At 36.9% G+C, this 18,752-nt stretch overlaps 3 protein-coding genes across 4 annotated transcripts; 1 reads left to right on the forward strand and 2 right to left on the reverse strand.

Moving 5' to 3' along the window:
• Positions 1–168: 168 nt before the first annotated feature.
• LOC110818690 (uncharacterized) lies at positions 169–8,935 on the forward strand. Of its 2 annotated transcripts, none has more exons than XM_088221482.1 (13): positions 169–378; positions 643–2,857; positions 2,947–3,515; positions 3,613–3,720; positions 3,801–3,901; positions 3,996–4,086; positions 4,182–4,292; positions 4,377–4,442; positions 6,454–6,513; positions 6,651–7,208; positions 7,615–7,734; positions 8,213–8,332; positions 8,418–8,935. In XM_088221482.1, the coding sequence occupies exons 2-13, from the start codon at positions 706–708 to the stop codon at positions 8,481–8,483; spliced, it is 4,122 nt and encodes a 1,373-aa protein (XP_088077608.1). In that variant the 5' UTR covers positions 169–378; positions 643–705; the 3' UTR covers positions 8,484–8,935. The 2 variants fall into 2 exon arrangements, with proteins under 2 accessions (XP_088077608.1, XP_021903333.2); XM_022047641.2 differs by having other exon boundaries at positions 2,959–3,515.
• On the reverse strand, positions 8,739–10,559 carry LOC148270445 (protein neprosin-like). Its single transcript, XM_088221484.1, has 5 exons — positions 10,266–10,559; positions 10,024–10,194; positions 9,837–9,890; positions 9,586–9,735; positions 8,739–9,496 (listed from the first exon to the last, which is right to left on the reverse strand). The coding sequence occupies exons 1-5, from the start codon at positions 10,458–10,460 to the stop codon at positions 9,119–9,121; spliced, it is 948 nt and encodes a 315-aa protein (XP_088077610.1). The 5' UTR covers positions 10,461–10,559; the 3' UTR covers positions 8,739–9,118.
• A 1,470-nt stretch (positions 10,560–12,029) lies between these two features.
• LOC110818805 (vacuolar iron transporter homolog 4-like) lies at positions 12,030–12,974 on the reverse strand. Its single transcript, XM_022047797.2, has one exon. The coding sequence runs from the start codon at positions 12,899–12,901 to the stop codon at positions 12,218–12,220; it is 684 nt and encodes a 227-aa protein (XP_021903489.1). The 5' UTR covers positions 12,902–12,974; the 3' UTR covers positions 12,030–12,217.
• Between the last annotated feature and the right edge of the window lie 5,778 nt (positions 12,975–18,752).

Genomic DNA, 18,752 nt, shown 5'->3' on the forward strand with positions numbered 1-18,752 from the left:
TTTATTATTAAAAATAACAATAATATTTGTTGTTTTATTATATGCGCTGTTAAGACTGGACAGTTAAAAAGGATCAGGAATTTGGGCTTTAATGGAACCCAAACCCCTCTAGTTATAGCCGATCCCCCGACCCGAAAACAAATCATAATACCTTCCCCCAAAAAAACTAAAACGTACTTGTAATTTATTTTCTTATATTTGTACAATGTAATATAAGCACAGAAGAGAAGCTGAGTAACCCTAGAAGAAGAATCAATCGCACATCACTTTTGCCATAATAGCTGTCTCTCCAATTCCTGTACAGAAGAAAAAATAAAGTGAATTCTTCTTCTCCTGATACGTATTTACCTGACACTATTATAACCATCATCGCCTTGTGTAAGCTCTCTCTTTCTCCCTCTGTGTTCATTTTCACTCAAAGCACAACTTAATTTTATTCTCTGCGTATATCTGTCTATACAGGTTTGTGTAGACGGATGTATTGCAAGTTAGGGTTTATACGTACTGATTAGATTTGTGTTCGGTAGACGTAATATTGTTCTGACAAATTAATTTGATAAATTTTCTATATTAGATCTTTATTTTACGAGATTTTTCCATGTGTATACGCCGCTTATTTGTTGATTATTGATTTCCGAGCAGTGGATAGTTGGTTGAAGGTAATCGGAATCATTCAAATTAGTCGAATTAAACCCTAAATTGTCGATGGGTAGAAAGAAGCCGAGTGCGCGTGGTGGCGACGAGGATAACCCACCTGCGGCATCGCAGGGCGGCGCGAAATCCAAAAAGAAGGCGCTTGTCATTGATGATGACGAGTATTCTATAGGTACCGAGTTATCGGAGGAATCAAAAATTGAGGAAGAGAAGGTTGCCGTAGCAGGGAAGAAGAAAGGTAAGAAAGGTTCAAGTCGAAAAGAAGATGAAGACATAGAGAAGGCTGTGGAGGAAGAGGAGGATGTTCCGGAGATTGTCTTGACAGGGAAGAAGTCCAGATCAAAAAAGAGTGGGGGTGGTAGTGTGTTCAGTGCATCAAGTTTTGGATTGCTTGATGAGGATGGGAAGGATGATGGTGGTGATGATGGGGATGATCAATCTGGGTTAACAGGTGGGGAAAACAGTGAGGAAGATGAAGAACAGGTGGTTAGCTTTTTGGGTAAAAAGAAGGCGTCAAAGAAGGGTAAGAAGGTTAGTAGCTTGTTCACTGCATCAGCTTTTGATGCGATTGTCAATGACAATGGAGGAGACGTAATAGATGCTGCTGCGGAGGAAAGTAAGGTCGAAACTGTTGACGATAATGATGCCCCAGTTATAGCTTTTACTGGGAAGAAGAAGTCATCTAAGTCTGGAAAGAAGGGTGGTAATAATCTATTGGCCACTAGTTTTGACGAGCTTGATGAAGGAGCTGAGAACGAGGATGAGAGGAAAGACGGGGAAGAAGATACGATTGCTTTTTCGGGTAAGAAAAAGAAGTCATCAAAGTCTTCAAAGAAGAGTGGCAATTTATTTAGTGCAGCATTGCTTGATGAGGAAAATGATGCAGAGGTTTCTGTTTCTGAACCCACGGGAGCTGGCGAAGATGCAGTTGAGAACGAAGGTCCCTTGGTAGTCGAGTTTTCTGGTAAGAAAAAATCGTCTAAGAAAAAAATCAGTAGTAGTGGTTTTGCTGCAATTAGTGATGATGTGGGTTTTGAAAGACAAGTTCCAGATGGGGCTGATCAGGTGCAGAGTGAAGGAACTAGCAAAGTTGAAGCTGACAAGAATGAAGAGGTGGTAGAAGCTTCAAAGAATAAGAAAAAGAAGAAGAATAAGAGTGGAAGAACTGCTCAAGAAGAAGATGACCTGGATAAGATCCTTGCTGAGCTTGGTGAGGCACCTCCTGTATCGAAACCCACTGTACCTTCTTTGCAAGGGGAAAATATTGAAGTACCACCTGAACCAGCTGCATCTGCTGATGCTACTATCGAGAAAGAAGCTGAAGAAGAATCTGTTGAGTCTGCTGCTGCAAAGAAGAAGAAGAAGAAGAAGGAGAAGGAGAAAGAGAAGAAGGCTGCCGCAGCGGCAGCAGCAGCAGCTCCAGGTTCTTCTGGGGCTGAAGAAAAAGTTGAAGCAACAGAACCAAAAAAGAATGATACAAAGGGTAAAATGGCTGACAAAAAACTTCCAAAACATGTTAGAGAGATGCAAGAGGCACTTGCTAGGAGGAAGGAAGCTGAGGAGAGACAGAAAAGGGAAGAAGAGGAGAGGCAGAGAAGGGAAGAAGAGGAACGGCGGAGGCTTGAAGAGCTTGAGAGACAAGCAGAAGAGGCTAAACGTAGGAAAAAAGAAAGGGAAAAGGAGAAGCTCTTGAAGAAGAAGCAGGAAGGCAAGCTTCTAACGGGGAAGCAGAAGGAAGAAGCTCGTCGGTTGGAGGCAATGAGGAACCAAATACTGGCTAATGCAGGAGGTTTGCCTATCACAGACAAAGAAGGTGCACCAACAAAACGTCCCAAGTATCAGACAAAGAAGTCTAAACCAAGTCATCATACAAATGGTGCTGCCCATGTCAAAGTCGAGGAAAATATGGAAGCTAGAGAAAAAGAGCAAGAAAAGCCAGAGACTGTGGCAGAGGATTCCATGGAAACAGACGCAGTTGAAGAAGTGGAATCTGTGAATACTGAAGAAAAATCAGAAGTTGCTAGTACAGCCCAGGAGAACGGGATGGAGGAAGAGGATGAAGAGGATGAATGGGATGCAAAAAGCTGGGATGATGTCAATCTTAACATTAAAGGTGCATTTGATGATGAAGAAGTTGATTCCGCGCCTCAGCCAGTGGCGAAGAAGGATGCAAAAACTTTTGTATCAACCTCACATAATACAGGTGAAGATTGTTTCAACCAAATTCTTTGATGCCTTTTTCCTTCTAGTCTTGTTGTCTGTTTTAATTTTTCTATATCCTTGCCTTCTAAGCTCCTATTGCAGCGGCTAAGGATGCTGTGAAGAAAGCGATTCCTTTGCAACCAGTTAATACTCATGATGTTGAGAGTAAGAATAGGCAGGCTGAGGTTACTACTGTGAATAAAAATAGGAAAACAGATGCCTCAGCTAAAGGAAAAGCTCCAGTTCTGGATGATGCTCCTAAAAAGGCTGAAGAAAACCTCCGATCACCAATCTGCTGCATTATGGGGCATGTTGATACTGGTAAAACTAAGCTGCTGGATTGTATCAGAGGAACAAATGTGCAGGAAGGTGAGGCTGGGGGTATTACTCAACAGATTGGTGCAACCTATTTCCCTGCAGAGAACATCCGTGACAGAACTAAGGAATTGAAAGCTGATGCAACATTGAAGGTTCCAGGTCTGTTGGTTATTGATACCCCAGGCCATGAATCATTTACTAATCTACGATCCCGGGGCTCTGGTCTTTGTGATATTGCAATTTTGGTTGTTGATATCATGCATGGCTTAGAGCCACAGACTATAGAATCACTCAATCTCTTGAAAATGAGGAATACAGATTTCATTGTTGCATTGAACAAGGTAAGTTCGACTTCTAGAGCTACCAATCAGCTATTTATTTTCCATGTTTGCATTCTAGATTTGTTTTTCTTCTCTTAATGTGTTTCCAAATTTCCAGGTGGATAGACTCTATGGGTGGAAGACCTGCCGTAATTCACCAATTGTGAAAGCTATAAGACAGCAATCTAAAGATGTGCTCAATGAATTTAATATGAGAGTTACAGGGGTAATGCCATCTCATCCTTAGGATTGTTGATTTGTTACGATGGAAGCTTCCTCAATTTTTGCCTTTCTTTGCTTGGTCAGATTATAACTCAGTTCAAGGAACAAGGGTTGAATACTGAATTATACTACAAAAATAAAGAGATGGGGGAAACTTTCAGTATTGTCCCCACAAGTGCTATTAGGTATATGACATGATCTACTGTGAGTTTCCATGATTTTTAGGCGCAAAATTTCACTTAATCTTGTCCTTGTACCCTGGGTATGTTGATTTTACAGTGGAGAGGGCATCCCTGATTTGTTGTTGCTCCTGGTGCAATGGACTCAGAGAACAATGGCTGAGAAACTTACATTCAGCGATGAAGTGCAGGTTTGTGTAAATTTCTTGTCTAAGTTTCAACTAGATTATGGTTGAGGATAATCTGAATATGAAAAATCTGATTGTTGGATGGAATTGTTTGCCAGTGTACGGTACTGGAGGTAAAGGTAATTGAAGGCCATGGGACAACAATTGATGTTGTGTTAGTTAATGGTGTCCTCCATGAAGGAGATCAAATTGTTGTTTGTGGGTTACAAGTAAGCCTCCAGAACTCTGTTGTTCGGTATGTTCTGGCAAGATGATAAATGTGAAATGCTCATTGAATAACATTTCCGTTACAGGGTCCTATTGTTACGACAATTAGAGCTTTATTGACACCTCATCCAATGAAAGAACTTCGAGTAAAGGTATTTTAAGTTTATTATAGGAATATTGACATATTAATAGAACTCTCTAATAGTTTTATTTTTTTGGAAGATCTTTGTTTTTATTTTTATTTTATTAATTTTTTTTTTGAAATAAAAAGTAATCAGTATATTAACAAGTACCAACAAAAACGGAGATACCACCCATGTACAGAAGAATTTATATTATAGTTAGAGATTCGACATCTCTAAAATCTTCATCACAAATAATGTCGTGACCTAATAGGATAGACCCAAAAAAATTCAGCCATCTGTCCTTTAACTTGGAAAAATTGCAGTCCTCACCCTCAAAAGCTCTACGATTCCTTTCTTTCCACAAAACCCAAAAAACTGTTAAAGGGATCACATTATCTAATTTATTTCTAACATTAAGACTGTCCCAAGCCCAAATCTCATCCATCACCGACCCAGCAATGACCCACTTAGTGCCCAGAATACCATACACAAAGCTCCACAATCTGTAGGCAAGAGGACACCAAAGAAGATTTAACTCCAGTGATAATAGTCTAATTGGAAGATCTTTATGTCCTCTTCCTAACTAAAAGAACTAAATTAACTAAACTGGTGTGCGTTCTTTGAACTTTTGTCTGAGAGTCTAGTTGTGGTGGTACTTTTTTTGAATGCAAAATTGCTTCAGTGGATCAAATTGTTGTAGTTGTTGCTGAAGAGTGCTGATGCACTGGAAGATCTAATAAAAGTTGAATTTTATGATTATGAACTTAAAGGAAGAAGGGGAGATTTATTTTTTTTTTTAAAAAGGGAAGAAGCAGAGATTGCATGTGGGTAATTAATCTCTGAAATGAATATCACAAGATGGGAGAATTCTTTGGTCCTCTTTTTAACTGTGCTTGACAGAATAAATTGTAAAATGATCAGGGATAGGGTTTTCCTTCTCATAATTTTAGGGTACAGAAAATTGTCTACTTTGGCCTCTTTGTTCAAGTGACTGAGGCTCATAGCAAAAACTTACATCTCTATCCGCCTGACAACCATTTGGGTTATCTGGAAAGAGAGCTTAGAAGGGCTTTGAGCATTTAGTTTCTTGCTTTACTAGACTTAGAGATCAATGGTGGCAGTGAGTTTTTTTGTTTAAGGATAATCCTCTTTCTTCTAATGAGGACTTGGGAGACCTAATTGGCATTTTGACTGATTTATAAAGCTATTGTAATTCAGGTGACATCCCCCGATTGATATTTTGACTGGTTTGTCAAGCTATTGTAAAAATCTTGTAGAATGCAGTATTTTATCTCAAAAAAAAGATGGGGAGAAAAGCGAAGAATATAAAAACATAATTATACTCTTCTGACATTAGACTGAGTGGATCACCTATTAATGGAACTGAAATTTTCATAATGTGCACTGGACTAAACCTGGATGTAACAATGTAAGCGAGGATGATGATTTAGTATAGGGCAGATACGTCCAACCATGAGAGATAGATAGAGAAGAGTGGGTGAGGAACCTTGAGCCAGTGGTGCAGGAAGAAACCTAGATGAACTTTTGGTTTCTTGTTACGACCTGTAAAGCTTCTCTCTTGTTCCTAAAAAAAGGCCTTTTGTTTGCGAACTCTAAGCCTCTGATTCAGCAGTTGCTCCCTCTATGATGAGGGGGATTTAGGACAGCTATAGTCTTCGGTGTGCTACTTATGTAAAACTATGGAAAATATATCAGGGGATTGTATTCCCTAGAATACTTTATAGAATTTTATGGACTGCATTATCTGCAATTATTTGCTTGATACTTCATTTATAACCGTATCTATTGTTTGCCCAATGCTTTATTGTTAATAGTAGCCTAGAATGTTATTGTTTTTTGGGAACTTTTTAACTGTTCACATGCTGTTCACATTAGATCAAGTTTTTAGAACTTGTGTTATCCTAAAAAATATGCTTTATACACCGATTGGTGTGTCCAATGTTTACCGTAAAAGAAGGTAGCAGTCACTGGTGTGGAAAATCTCTTAATCCACTAATGTTTCATGGTGGTTTTTCAGGGAACGTATCTGCATCATAAACAAATCAAGGCTGCACAGGGTATCAAGATCACTGCACAGGTGTTTATGCTTTTACTTGGCCCTTTTGCAACCTTGTTATGATTATTGATCCCTTCATCTATTATCCTGCATATTTGACATTCTAAAGGTACAATTTTTAAAAGAATTTTCCTTTTTTGTGACATGTCTTAATGCAGGGCCTCGAGCATGCTATTGCTGGCACTGGTCTATATGTTGTGGGGCCTGATGATGAGTTAGAAGATGTCAAGGAAGCAGCGATGGAAGATATGAAGTCAGTTATGAGTAGGATTGACAAAACCGGTGAAGGAGTTTGTGTACAAGCATCTACCCTAGGGTCATTGGAAGCATTGCTGGAGTTTTTGAAGTCTCCTGAGGTGAAGATTCCTGTTAGTGGCATAAGCATTGGTCCTGTCCATAAAAAGGATGTCATGAAGGCCAGTGTTATGCTTGAGAGGAAAAAGGAGTACGCCACCATCTTGGCATTTGATGTGAAAGTGACCCCAGAGGCCCGAGAACTTGCAGATGAATTGGGAGTGAAGATTTTTATGGCTGATATCATTTATCACTTATTTGATCAATTTAAGGCCTATATTGACAATATCAAAGAGGAGAAGAAGAAGGAAACTGCTGATGAAGCAGTTTTTCCGTGTGTGCTTAAGATCATACCCGCCTGTATCTTCAATAAGAAGGACCCGATCGTCTTGGGAGTTGATGTTCTTGAAGGCATAGCTAAGGTATTTTTCTGTTCTCTAACTTAGTGTGTGCAGCTTATTACACATCAAATCGTGCTTTTGGCATCTTACTCCGAGACGAAATGAAGGTTGCGTTGTATTTAAGTGAAGTCAGCATAACCATGCGTGAACTTTCCTTTATACAAACATATTCTAATGTGAGACATTTTTGTAGATTTTACGGTCCAGATTTTTGTTTGTGTCAACAGAAAATAAAGGAATCAAATGGCCAAAGATTAAAGGGAACATTGGTCATATACATGACGCATTTGTTGAAATATGGTTACATAATTTGTCTCTATTGCATCTAATGTTTGTAAATAGTAAAACTGTCCTTTTGGCACTCTACTCATGATTTTTCATGTAGCCAATTTCTTTTCTACTTATTTTTTCATCTCTTTTTGTACAGATTGGTACTCCAATTTGTATTCCTCAAAGGGAGTTCATTGATATTGGACGCATAGCATCTATAGAAAGTAACCACAAACCTGTTGACACTGCTAAGAAAGGCCAGAAAGTAGCTATCAAGGTATGCAATTGTGCTAGTTATAATAGCTATATATGCCTAGAGCTCTTATTTTTTTTTTTTCTAAAAAAAAAGAGGGTATTACTCCTGAACAAATAAGTGTTAGACAAGTGAAAGAACATAGAAGTGAAGGTGGAAAAAGGTACCTACCATCTGGCGATAAGGGAATTAAGTGTAGAGAGAACTTTCAAGGCTGAAGGCAAGCAAAAACCAAAATCTAATGGGCTATGATAGTGAATATCTTCCAGTGGATGGCACAAATTCGTTTTAACCTGATTTTTGGGTACTTAATTAAGTTATATATTCAATATAACATACGCATTATCCAGTTCATCTTCAAGTTCAATCCTTGACAGGTCCGATTACCACTTATTATATTATATTTCAACCTAATAAGTTTCCTATTAAAAATCACAATGAGCTGTATTGCTAAGCTACACATAATTGGATTTTGCCTTACCTTATGGTTGTGCTTTCCTAGATTGTTGGCTCGAATCCGGAGGAGCAACAAAAAATGTTTGGAAGGCATTTCGAGGTCGAAGATGAACTTGTTAGCCACATTTCAAGGAGGTCAATTGATATACTAAAGTCTAACTATCGGGTAAAGTTACAACTTTGAATGCCTACTACTTTTTTTTTTACAGTGGGTGATGCAAAGTCTGATATATAACACTTCAAATGTGTAGGATGAGCTATCTCTTGAGGAGTGGAAGCTGGTTGTGAAATTAAAGAACCTTTTCAAGATACAATAAACAGTGTAAAACTGAGGTGTTGAATTGAGTTTCTTGAAAGTCCGGTACTCTGAAGGGCTTCATGCACATGGGCATTCAAGTGTAAAGATACAGAGATTTTGCACTGGACCCAGCTTAAGAAATGGGAAAGTTGCGCATTGCACAAAGAAGCCCTTAGTAAAGTCTATTAATCATGACACATCATTGCAGAAGTTTTTGAAATCATCCTGTCAGTCTATTTCTTTGGTGGTACAGGAGCTCTATGTATGTTTGCAGTTTGATCTAGTCGAGCAAAAGGCAAAGCTGAGAGTAATTGTCTAGCACCTTTGTCAGTTAACCTTGTCTGGCATTTCAAGTTTTTGCTAGCAATCTCCTCTCTGCTATTTTGAGGTGAGGAATAAATGTTTTTATTGGTTATTCTGGATCGGAATACTTTATTTAATTGATGTGGTATAAGATGTTTGTTGTCGTCATATCTTCTTTTTTTTCTCACAGTAAGGTTGATTTGGGTTCATTTTTTATTGATCTTAATCGGAAATAATCTATAAATTTTTACGTAATCTGTGGATAACTGAGAAAAACTCTAATAAAACTTGCAATTAATGTAAAAATAAAAATAAGAGGGAAAGTTTTATTCATTAGAAAAATTGGGAAAGTCATATATCAGAACATTGGGTTACATCACCACCATTACCCCCATAATAAAAGCTGTACCCCCAGAATCCCCCCTTGAAGGAATTCCCACCAGAATGGTAACACTTGTTATTCATCAACTCTATCGGCACCGACTGACTACCGTTCAGTGAAGACCAGGTTTGATACCTAACCGCCAGTTGCAGAAAGTGAGCACTTCGGATATCTCCGTTATCGCCGTTTCCCATCTGTGGCATCTGCAACGTCGTACTGAAAGCAGCACCTTCCCATTTCACTGTATCCGCCCCGATTTTCAGATTTTTAAATAACTTTTTAGGAAAGTAGCCAATGTGTTCACTGCTCTTGCCGTTTATCAGCCACCAGTTACCCGTCTTGTTATCCTAATAAATTACAAATGAAAATGATTAAGAGGGTAATTTGATATAATCTTGATATAACATTGAAGATAAGTAGGGTATTAAGAGGGTACCCGATCAAGCATCAGTTGGATATAATATTGAGGTCCACCAATAACTGAAACTGGGCTAAGGACCATTCCAGGGACTATGTATTTACTCACTTGGACGAAACCAGGACAGTATGTATTTACACACCCATGCAATTTTCCATTCTCACCTTCCTGAAACACACATATACATATATATATAAATACACATGCACATATATATTCACTTAGTTGTCATATATACAAAGACAAGAATATGTGAAAGAGATGCATACTGCCCAAACTGTAAATAGTCGAGTTTGTTGGTCGTGAAACAAATCCACGTTAGCCTAAAACACCAAACAAACTAACTCAATTTGAATCTTTGATAAACTAACTAAACTTCGATAATCTTTGATGATTTATGTAACATATATATACATATATATATATATATATGCGTGAAGTATGTGAGGTACTCACCATCCAGCCAACTTTAATACCACTCAAGTTTCCCCCAGAAGTGCTTAGAAGCGTTATCTCACTTGCACTGTATTGTCCAGCCACCATATTAACTGGGTTATATATGTTAATCAAACCTGAAATCCCCTGGTAAGTTGTATTGTCCTTTCGAATAGTTGAAACTCCTGCTGTCTGTACACCCATGATTTTACATTAATCTTAGGAAAGAAAAACAAAAATTTCAATACAATAAATTAACTTACTGCGAAACCATAATGATTTCTGGATGGTTGAAAGAAATGGGTAAAACTAGATTTGGCTGCCAACAGTTCTTCTTTTGTTGTTCTTCGAATTGGTACTGTCCCTGATGGGCACTTCTCCTCCAATCCCATTTTGGTAAAGCCTCTTTCAATTTCATCAGATTCCACCGTTGGTGGTTTTGCCAACGTGGGTCTCATCTGTTTTTATCATATACACATTTATAATCAGTCCAAACATATATATGTATATATACGTAATACTAAATTCAGCATGAAAATAGATAATGGATATAGTTTTCCACTTTAATAAAGATGTCTTCCCAAAAAAAAAAAAAAAAAAAAAAAAAAAAAGAGTAAGAAAAGCATGTAGGAAAAAGAAAAGTTGAAAAGCCAAAACCATAACAACTGCTTTACAATAGGCTTACTTCCATTTCTTTTTCAAGTTAAAAGCAATAAATTATATGATGAGAAATATTAGACATACCCCTTTATGTGTATATGTATGTGTGCGTGTGTGTGTAAATACATAATCATGTAAAATACCTGTATTTTGTGATTTTTGAGCAAAGGATGATCTAGAGCAGGCTGATCATATATATCCACGCAATCATATACATCTCCATGCTTAGTCTGTAATTAATGAAATAATTAAATATGATCAATAACATTAAAAACAAAAACAAAATTAAATTGAAGAAATAAAAAATAAAAAATAAAAGAACCTTGATTGTTTTTTGAGCATGCTTGTTCAATAAGGCAATTTCCTTCTCCAACTCCAAATTTTCTTCAATAGACAACCCACTAACCACTCCTGCTGTAAAAATAGTAAAAGTTGCTAGGTGAAAAAGTAAAAATCTAAATGCTTTGTGACCCTCCATAGTAAATCTGTAATACTTCCAGGCTTTTTAACTCCCTTCCTCCTCCATGTGTGTGTATATATAGTGCTCCAAGTATTTAGATACATTGTAATGTCTCTCCTTTATGGTAGCTCATTATTTTCTTTTTCTATACAAGGAAAGATATCTTCTTATAATTCTCTATAAGAAGAACATCTTTTTCAAGATATGAAATAAATAGTTTCAAAATTTTCCCTATAAAAGGAAAGAAAAATCAATATCTCACTTGCCCTATAAAAGGAAAAAAAGAGAGAAGCATTTATAACATTAACTTTTAAGGATTAGGCCAGAAAAAATTAAAATTATTTATTTAAAACGCTTATAAATGTGTATACTTCAATAAAATCAAAATAACCAAAATGTTAAATTCTTCTAGTTATGATAATCATAAAATGCTAATATTTAATTTAGTCTTTTATATTTAAAAATAATAATTTTTATTTATTATTATTAATTAGTTATTAAATATATTATTTTGTAAGGGATTAATCTTAAATAGTTAAAATTTTTATAATTTTTTATATCTTAAATTTTAATAATATTTTATGACAATTAAATTATTTTAATTATAATAATCATAACATATTAATACTTGATTTATTCTTTTATATTCAAAAATAACAATAATTTTTTTAATTTTTATTATTGTATTATTTGGTGGTACATATTTATCTATTCTTTTTCAGCTTAATAATACCTTTTAATAACAAATTAATGTCTCACTGTAAAAAAGAAAATAAACAAACTTTTTTTGTAATTTAATTTTTTATTATAACATCATTAATGTAATACAAAAGAATTAATTTGTTGAAGCCTCCACAGACCTCCTCTAAACATAACTCACCTTAACTCGGTCTCACGACACTCACCATTTTCTATTCTTAACACACGACAAATCCAACCCATCACTTCCACACATCTCATTACTATATCTGTACGTGTATATATATGTATAGATAAGACATTAAAATTCACAGAACAAGCTGACACTTACATGACTCACCAAAAAAAAAACAAAACAAAACAAAATTAAGCAAGAGGAGATCAGTGAATCGTAACTCAGAGCCCACTCGACCCAATCAACTTCGTCAACCCAAAGGTTATAGCCATGGCCAGCCACCCTCCCAACAAAACCCTCACCGATGACCTCACTACCGGCGTCTTCCCCAGCACCGCCCCTAGCCATCCGAATACTATCAAAGCCAACGTCACCGCCGCAACCAAAACTCCAACCCTCACCTTATACTCTCTGATAAACGAAGCAGCCAACAATGGCACGATTGCACCCGCTGAAAACGCCAGCGCCGACGCCGCCGCAGCCTGTAATGGATTCGGCAAGTTCTCCGACTCTTTCTCTCCTTCTTCAGATTCCGATGAAGGACTAGTAGTTATTCCTCTTTGTTGTTGCTGCTGTTTGTCTCTTTTCATCTGAGCCAGCTCGATGTCCAGCTGGGAGTAAACAGAGACGAACTCCCCGATGGCCATGCTGCAAGCTCCGGCGACTAGACCGGCGAACCCAGTTAAGATCATAGCTTTGATGTCTGTTTTTACGGCGCCGACACCCATCATCAAGGATGCGGTGGAGACTAATCCGTCGTTTGCTCCAAGAACGGCAGCTCGAAGCCATTGTGATCTTTTGGAGTAGTCGGTCATGTCCTTTTTGGGTTCGAGCTCGAGGGTGGTGGTTTGTTGCTCAACGTCGTCGTTTAATGGGATGGTGAACTTGTGGTTGTTGGCTTCCATGGCGGAGAGAAATGGAAAGGAGAAAGAGCAAGGGATCGTTTAGAGTAGAAGAAGGAGTGTGGAAGACACACGCCCTGAAGAAGGGTATTTATGGAGAGATTGCTTGGGCGTGGTGGGGTCCACAGCTACCACTGCAAAATATGGAATGTTTAATATAAAAGAAATTTATTATACAATTAAAATTATATATTTGGTTAATATTGGAAAAAAAAAGACGGAGGAGGAAGTCTAATCAACAATGTATTGTGAAGCGGTTACGTTCATGACTAAAGCGTGACTGTTGAGGCACATGACAAAACTAAAGATGGGAGATTGCCACACATAATTTACACTTTTCTCTATCTGTCTCCCTCTATATATATATACATGCATATATATATATATATATTTATATTCGGTTTCTTATGTTGTAATAATATTTTTTTTAATGAAATTGAAATTAAATTTTGAGTTTTATTCTAAATAATAAATTGGAACGTTAAAATTATTTTTTTAAAAAAAAATAATTGGAAAATCAAAAGAGTCAAAATACTACTCGGGTTTAAATTCTACTTAAACATTTAGATATTCATATTAGCTATACATACATATAAGATCTATACGTATACATGTGCATAATCTTGGTGGATAGAAATTCTAATTTGAACCCATTAATTTAATTAAAGAGGCCTAAAACACAGCATTAATGGAATCTGAATGAGAAAGCACTTAGTGATGGTGAGAGATGAATAAACTACACAATAAATTATAAATTTAATTGCAAAGAGGAGTGTGCTTTCCACACGAATGCCACCATCTTCCATATTTATATTTATATATATATATATATACATATATAAAAAAAGAAAAACCAACATTCCACTTTCCACTCCAGACCCACTAAATATATATATATATATTTATTAATTATTATTTTTAAATTTATTTATATAGTAAAATCTTAATTGTAACATGTAGATGTTGAAAAATCTTAATTGTAATTATTTTTACTGCTAAAATAATAATTTTTTGCTGTAGAGTATATAAAGAAGAGAAGGAGGTCCATTACATGTGAAAATATAATGAAGTGGAATAAATAATTATTTTTAAATCAAAAACAATTTTATTCATCATTATGCGATTCCTTTCCGTCTTGAATCTTCTTTCATCTATCACCCATACAAGAAAACGAGAAGAATTTGGCTTTTCATTATGTCTGTATACGTGTGTATATATGTATACATATGTATATGTAACTGCTAAAGGCAAAAGCTATAAATACAAAATTGAAGTGTACGTGCCTGCCTCTTTGGAAATTCTCCATCTTTCAGAGAACTCATGCTTCAACATATTAATATAATTCACTATTATTAAATGATTATGGATCTTTATAATAATGTGATGGGAGAATTTTCTTTATAATAATGTTTATATAATTTTATTAGTTTAAAAAAAATGTCTATCGCACTTGTTATTGCATGAGTGATAGGTCATGATCCAATATGTTTGTTGCAAAGAAAATAGATGCGCTGATTGGTTGGTAAATGTCAGGTTCTCTTTACCGATGGACCTCTATTCTCATATTCAGGTGACAAATGATCTTCAACAGCTCTTCAGTGACGATATCATGAATGTCTCTTATTCCCGAATGTACATGACGATTTCTTAATTTTCTTTTAGCTTTTAGTTCTCCTTGTACTAAAAACAAAAGAAAATGTCTAGTTTTTTCATTTAACTAACTAAATTCATTTTTGTATTTAATTTCAAAAAATTACAAGGAAAAAAATTGAGCTAATGATATTTAAACCCTAGTAGTATTCTTTTTTTTCTTCTTAATATTCATTAAAAAAAAGAGATTATCAAATTAAATTATAAGTGGTCTTGGATGATGTAACACCCAAGTCTGAAAATTAGCCATAGATAATTTTTACGGATTATGAATATAAATGTATAATAATTTAAAAAAATTTTACGGTGTATGTCGCGTGGCCAGGCGCGCTGACGTTGGCGTAACCCCGGAGGCCACACTAGCGATCCGAATGCCCTGCGAACGAACGGTCCAGGATCAATCCCTCGCGCATGGACGGTGCATATCTGCTTCTCCCTTAGGCGTGATCAAACAATCGATATCAAACGCGATGAATGGTTCAGATTTGATTCCTTTTTAGGCACGATCGGACAGACGAGATCGATCGCGATGGACGGTCTAGATTAATGTGAGATGGGTATAAATATTTCGCATCACATAGAATATAAACCCTAGTAGCCAACCCCCTCCCTCGCCCTCCCGCCAGAGAAAAAGGACCAGTTATCAGAGAAGGAAGCCGATTGTCGACCGTCGACGCACCGGAGCAACCTCCGACCTCCAAAAGAAGTAAAAAATTCTCCTACTCACTCAGAATTCAATTCTGAGCACCCTTGTGGCCATATCAAAGCAAAACGAATGGCAGGTGAGCCGAAAACCATGGACAAAGCCCGACGGGGCCGTCGTGGCCCAATACTTACAACTTCTTCCAATGAGCCCTTACCCAATTCTCGTTTCGTGTAATTTTTCTACCGTTGTGTTCACCATACTATTTTCTACAGGTTAACCAAAGAAGGAATCACAGCCATGAAGCAGAGCCGGCAGAGCCACCGGATCGGGAAACTCCCCACCGATAGGGTTTGGTTCTCTAATTTTCTCGGCCAACCGAGGTTCGTTAACGTATTTTTTTGCAGGGATATATGTAACACCCCACATTATTATTATTTTTATTTTTATTAATATTATTTTATTGTATTTTAATTTTTTTTTGTAATTTTTAGATGAATATAATAATTTATTATGTAATAATATATGTTTTTAATTTAGTTTAATTTAATTAAATAGAAATAATAATAATAATAATAATAAGGGATGAAATTATTTTTGGGATTTAACTGAAAATAATTTTGGAAAAAAATGGTAAAAATTTGGGTTCTGGGGGTGTTTTTGAAAAGAAAATCAAAAATCGGAGGTCAAAATAAAATTTAAAAAAATTGCGCACGTCAGCAGCCCCGGCCAACCAGGACACGCCGCGTGGTAGAGACGTTGACGCGGGAGGCCACGCGAAAGGGAGCCACGTGGGTGATCCGCGTGCGCGCGATCGAATGGCTGAGATTCGTTCCCGCACGCACGGACGGCCCAGATCAAAAGCACGTACGAACGGCCCAGATTGCACGCGTACAGATGGCTCAGATTGAATCGCACATGGACGGCCCAGATTGCATCGCGATGAACGGTCCAGATTTATTTTCTATTTAATCGCGATCAGACGACCCATATTAAATCGCGATGAACGGCTCAGATTAAAAGTGGAAGGTTATAAATAATCTTATCCACACACAAACCCTAACCCTAGCCACCAGAGCCCTCGCCGGAGAAGACAGCCCAGCCACCGGAGAACTGACCACCGCCATCCGCCACCGCACCGGAGCACTTTTCGACCGCCAAACAAGGTAAAAAATTCTCCCCTTGGCTCGGATTTCAATTCTAAACCCACCTGTGGCCAAATCGGAACTAAAACACTGGCCAATTGGCCGAAAAACACCGCCGAACCCCAGCGGTGCCACCGCGGGTTCTCTCGATTTTTGCCTCCGATAAGGCCCTTCCCGATTCCCGTTCGATGTAATCTTTACACCATTGTAACCACCGTTCCTTCCTCTATAGGTTGACTTGAATAAAATACCAAATCGCGACTCGAGCCAGAGGAGCTGCCGCACCGGAGAGCCCCACCGCCGGAAAGTTTTAGTTTTTGGTATTTTTTTGGCCTACCGAGGGCCCTAGGTGTGTTTATCATAGGAACCAATGCAATTTTAGCCGAATTTGGCCGAAAACGGCCGGAAACGGCCAACCCAAGGCGAATCGTCGCCGCTCGTCGGAGCACGGCGGTCGAAATTCTGAAATTGGCCGAGTAGGCCCTGGGTCTGATTTTGAGTTATTTGGGGACATGTGCAGGTACCGTAAGTGTGTTTCAGTTCCTAAGAAAAAAAATTTAGGGAATCTAGGGACTACCCGTAGGCGCAGTGAAAAACTGGTTTTAGACTTCGAATCAAGTAAGGATTCCCTCACCCTATTTCCTATCGCGGAATTAAAGTTCAATTGAATGGAAATATCATATTTTTGTAATTAATAGATATGTATAATTAATTAAGGTTACTGATGGAGCCCGAATCTAATATATTTTTTGGTCAGTTCCTGTTTTATTTATTTTACAGTTTTAAATACGTTACGGTATGTGGCTTATTTATTCTATGGTTTCGGACGCACGAATCACTGTTTACTTCACTGCTGCTTGGTTTCGTGGATTTAATGTATGTTTACCTCGTTGAATGCACGTTACTTATTTAAGTGTTCACATTTATGTTAGAAATAGAAAACTAAGAAAAGAATAAAAAAATAGTATGTGAATTGATAAATGGATAAGTTGATAGCTTCACTAGATACCCTGAGAGATGGTGGACGGACCAGGTCCATAGAGAACCCTACCAGGAACGTTGTCTCATACCGGACGGGGTATGGAGACTTTAAATATTTTGGCGCCCATACAGGACGGGGTATGAGGACGGCTCTGGAATTAAGTTGTTAAAGTTAATAGTTCACGTGTAGCGGGGACCCCTATGGATCCCCATGGATACTGGTAGGCTGATAAAAGAGGGAAATTGTTGTTTGATGATTGAAAAATAAAAGTATGACATGTGCTATATTACAGAATATGTATGAATTCATGATATTTTTGATGTTATTATTTCTATGGGTCGTTTTCATAAATCTCACTGAGGTAAGTGGACAGTAAAATGGTTTTATTATTGATTAATGAATTTGTTAAAAATTGTGCTCCATTGGTCCTTTTTGTTTTTCTACCAACCTTTACTTCTGTGACAGTAATATAGTGTGACGTCTTTACTGGACTAATGTAGCTCATTCCTTATTTAACTATTTCAGATCAGGAAGACTTAGTTCCCGAGCCCATTCTGCAGGAAGATGGCGAGTATATGCCTAAATATTTTATAGTTTTTCTTATAGCATTTCATTTCTAGTATTTCCTTTAGTTAACTTATTCTTTCATATTATTAGTACATTTCGGTTATTGTGTAAGGGATATTAATCAGAACTTTTATTTCGCTTCCGCACTCAAAATTTATATATATATTTTCTTTTTAATTTTCGGGGTCGTTACGTATATGTAAAGTCGACGGAAACTAATCTAAACCGACCAAAAATGGCCAAACCGATGCAAACCGCCATCGCGGGCGGCGGTGCCGACGCAGGAGCATGGCGCCGCCACCGTGCCAAAATTTTAAAATTGATCGGAAGAGATTTTTAACATCGATTTTGGAGTTTGTGGTATTTTTTTAGGTACGTAAAGCGTGTTTAATATCCACAGAAAAATTCAAGAATCTGAGAACCAACAAGAGGCGCAGTAAAAAGTACAGTATTTTAGACATCGATTCGGGTAAGAATCCCCAGTACGATATTTCATATACCGATTCGGGTAAGAATCTCTAGTACGGTATTTCGGACACCGATTTGGGTAAGAATCCCTTATCCTATTCTCTGCTATGTAATTGAAGCTTAAAAAAATCAATAATATAGTATTTTATGAAATTTAAAAAATTTTGGAAATAATTACAAGTCACTAATAGAGTTGGAACTGGTTAGTTATTTATTTGTTCTGTTTAATTGATTATTTTCTTTTAGAGCTTTAAATACATGATAATATATTGAAATAATTAAATAATTCAGTTGTGTTTTCTTAATACATGTATCATTTGTTTTGCGTGAATTACGGTTGATTGTAAAACGTGAAATTAATATACAAATAAAAAATTACTTGATGACGTAAATTAATAA

Source organism: Carica papaya, chromosome 1, assembly GCF_054855325.1.
Source record: "Carica papaya isolate Zhongbai chromosome 1, ASM5485532v1, whole genome shotgun sequence".
NCBI lineage: Eukaryota > Viridiplantae > Streptophyta > Magnoliopsida > Brassicales > Caricaceae > Carica > Carica papaya.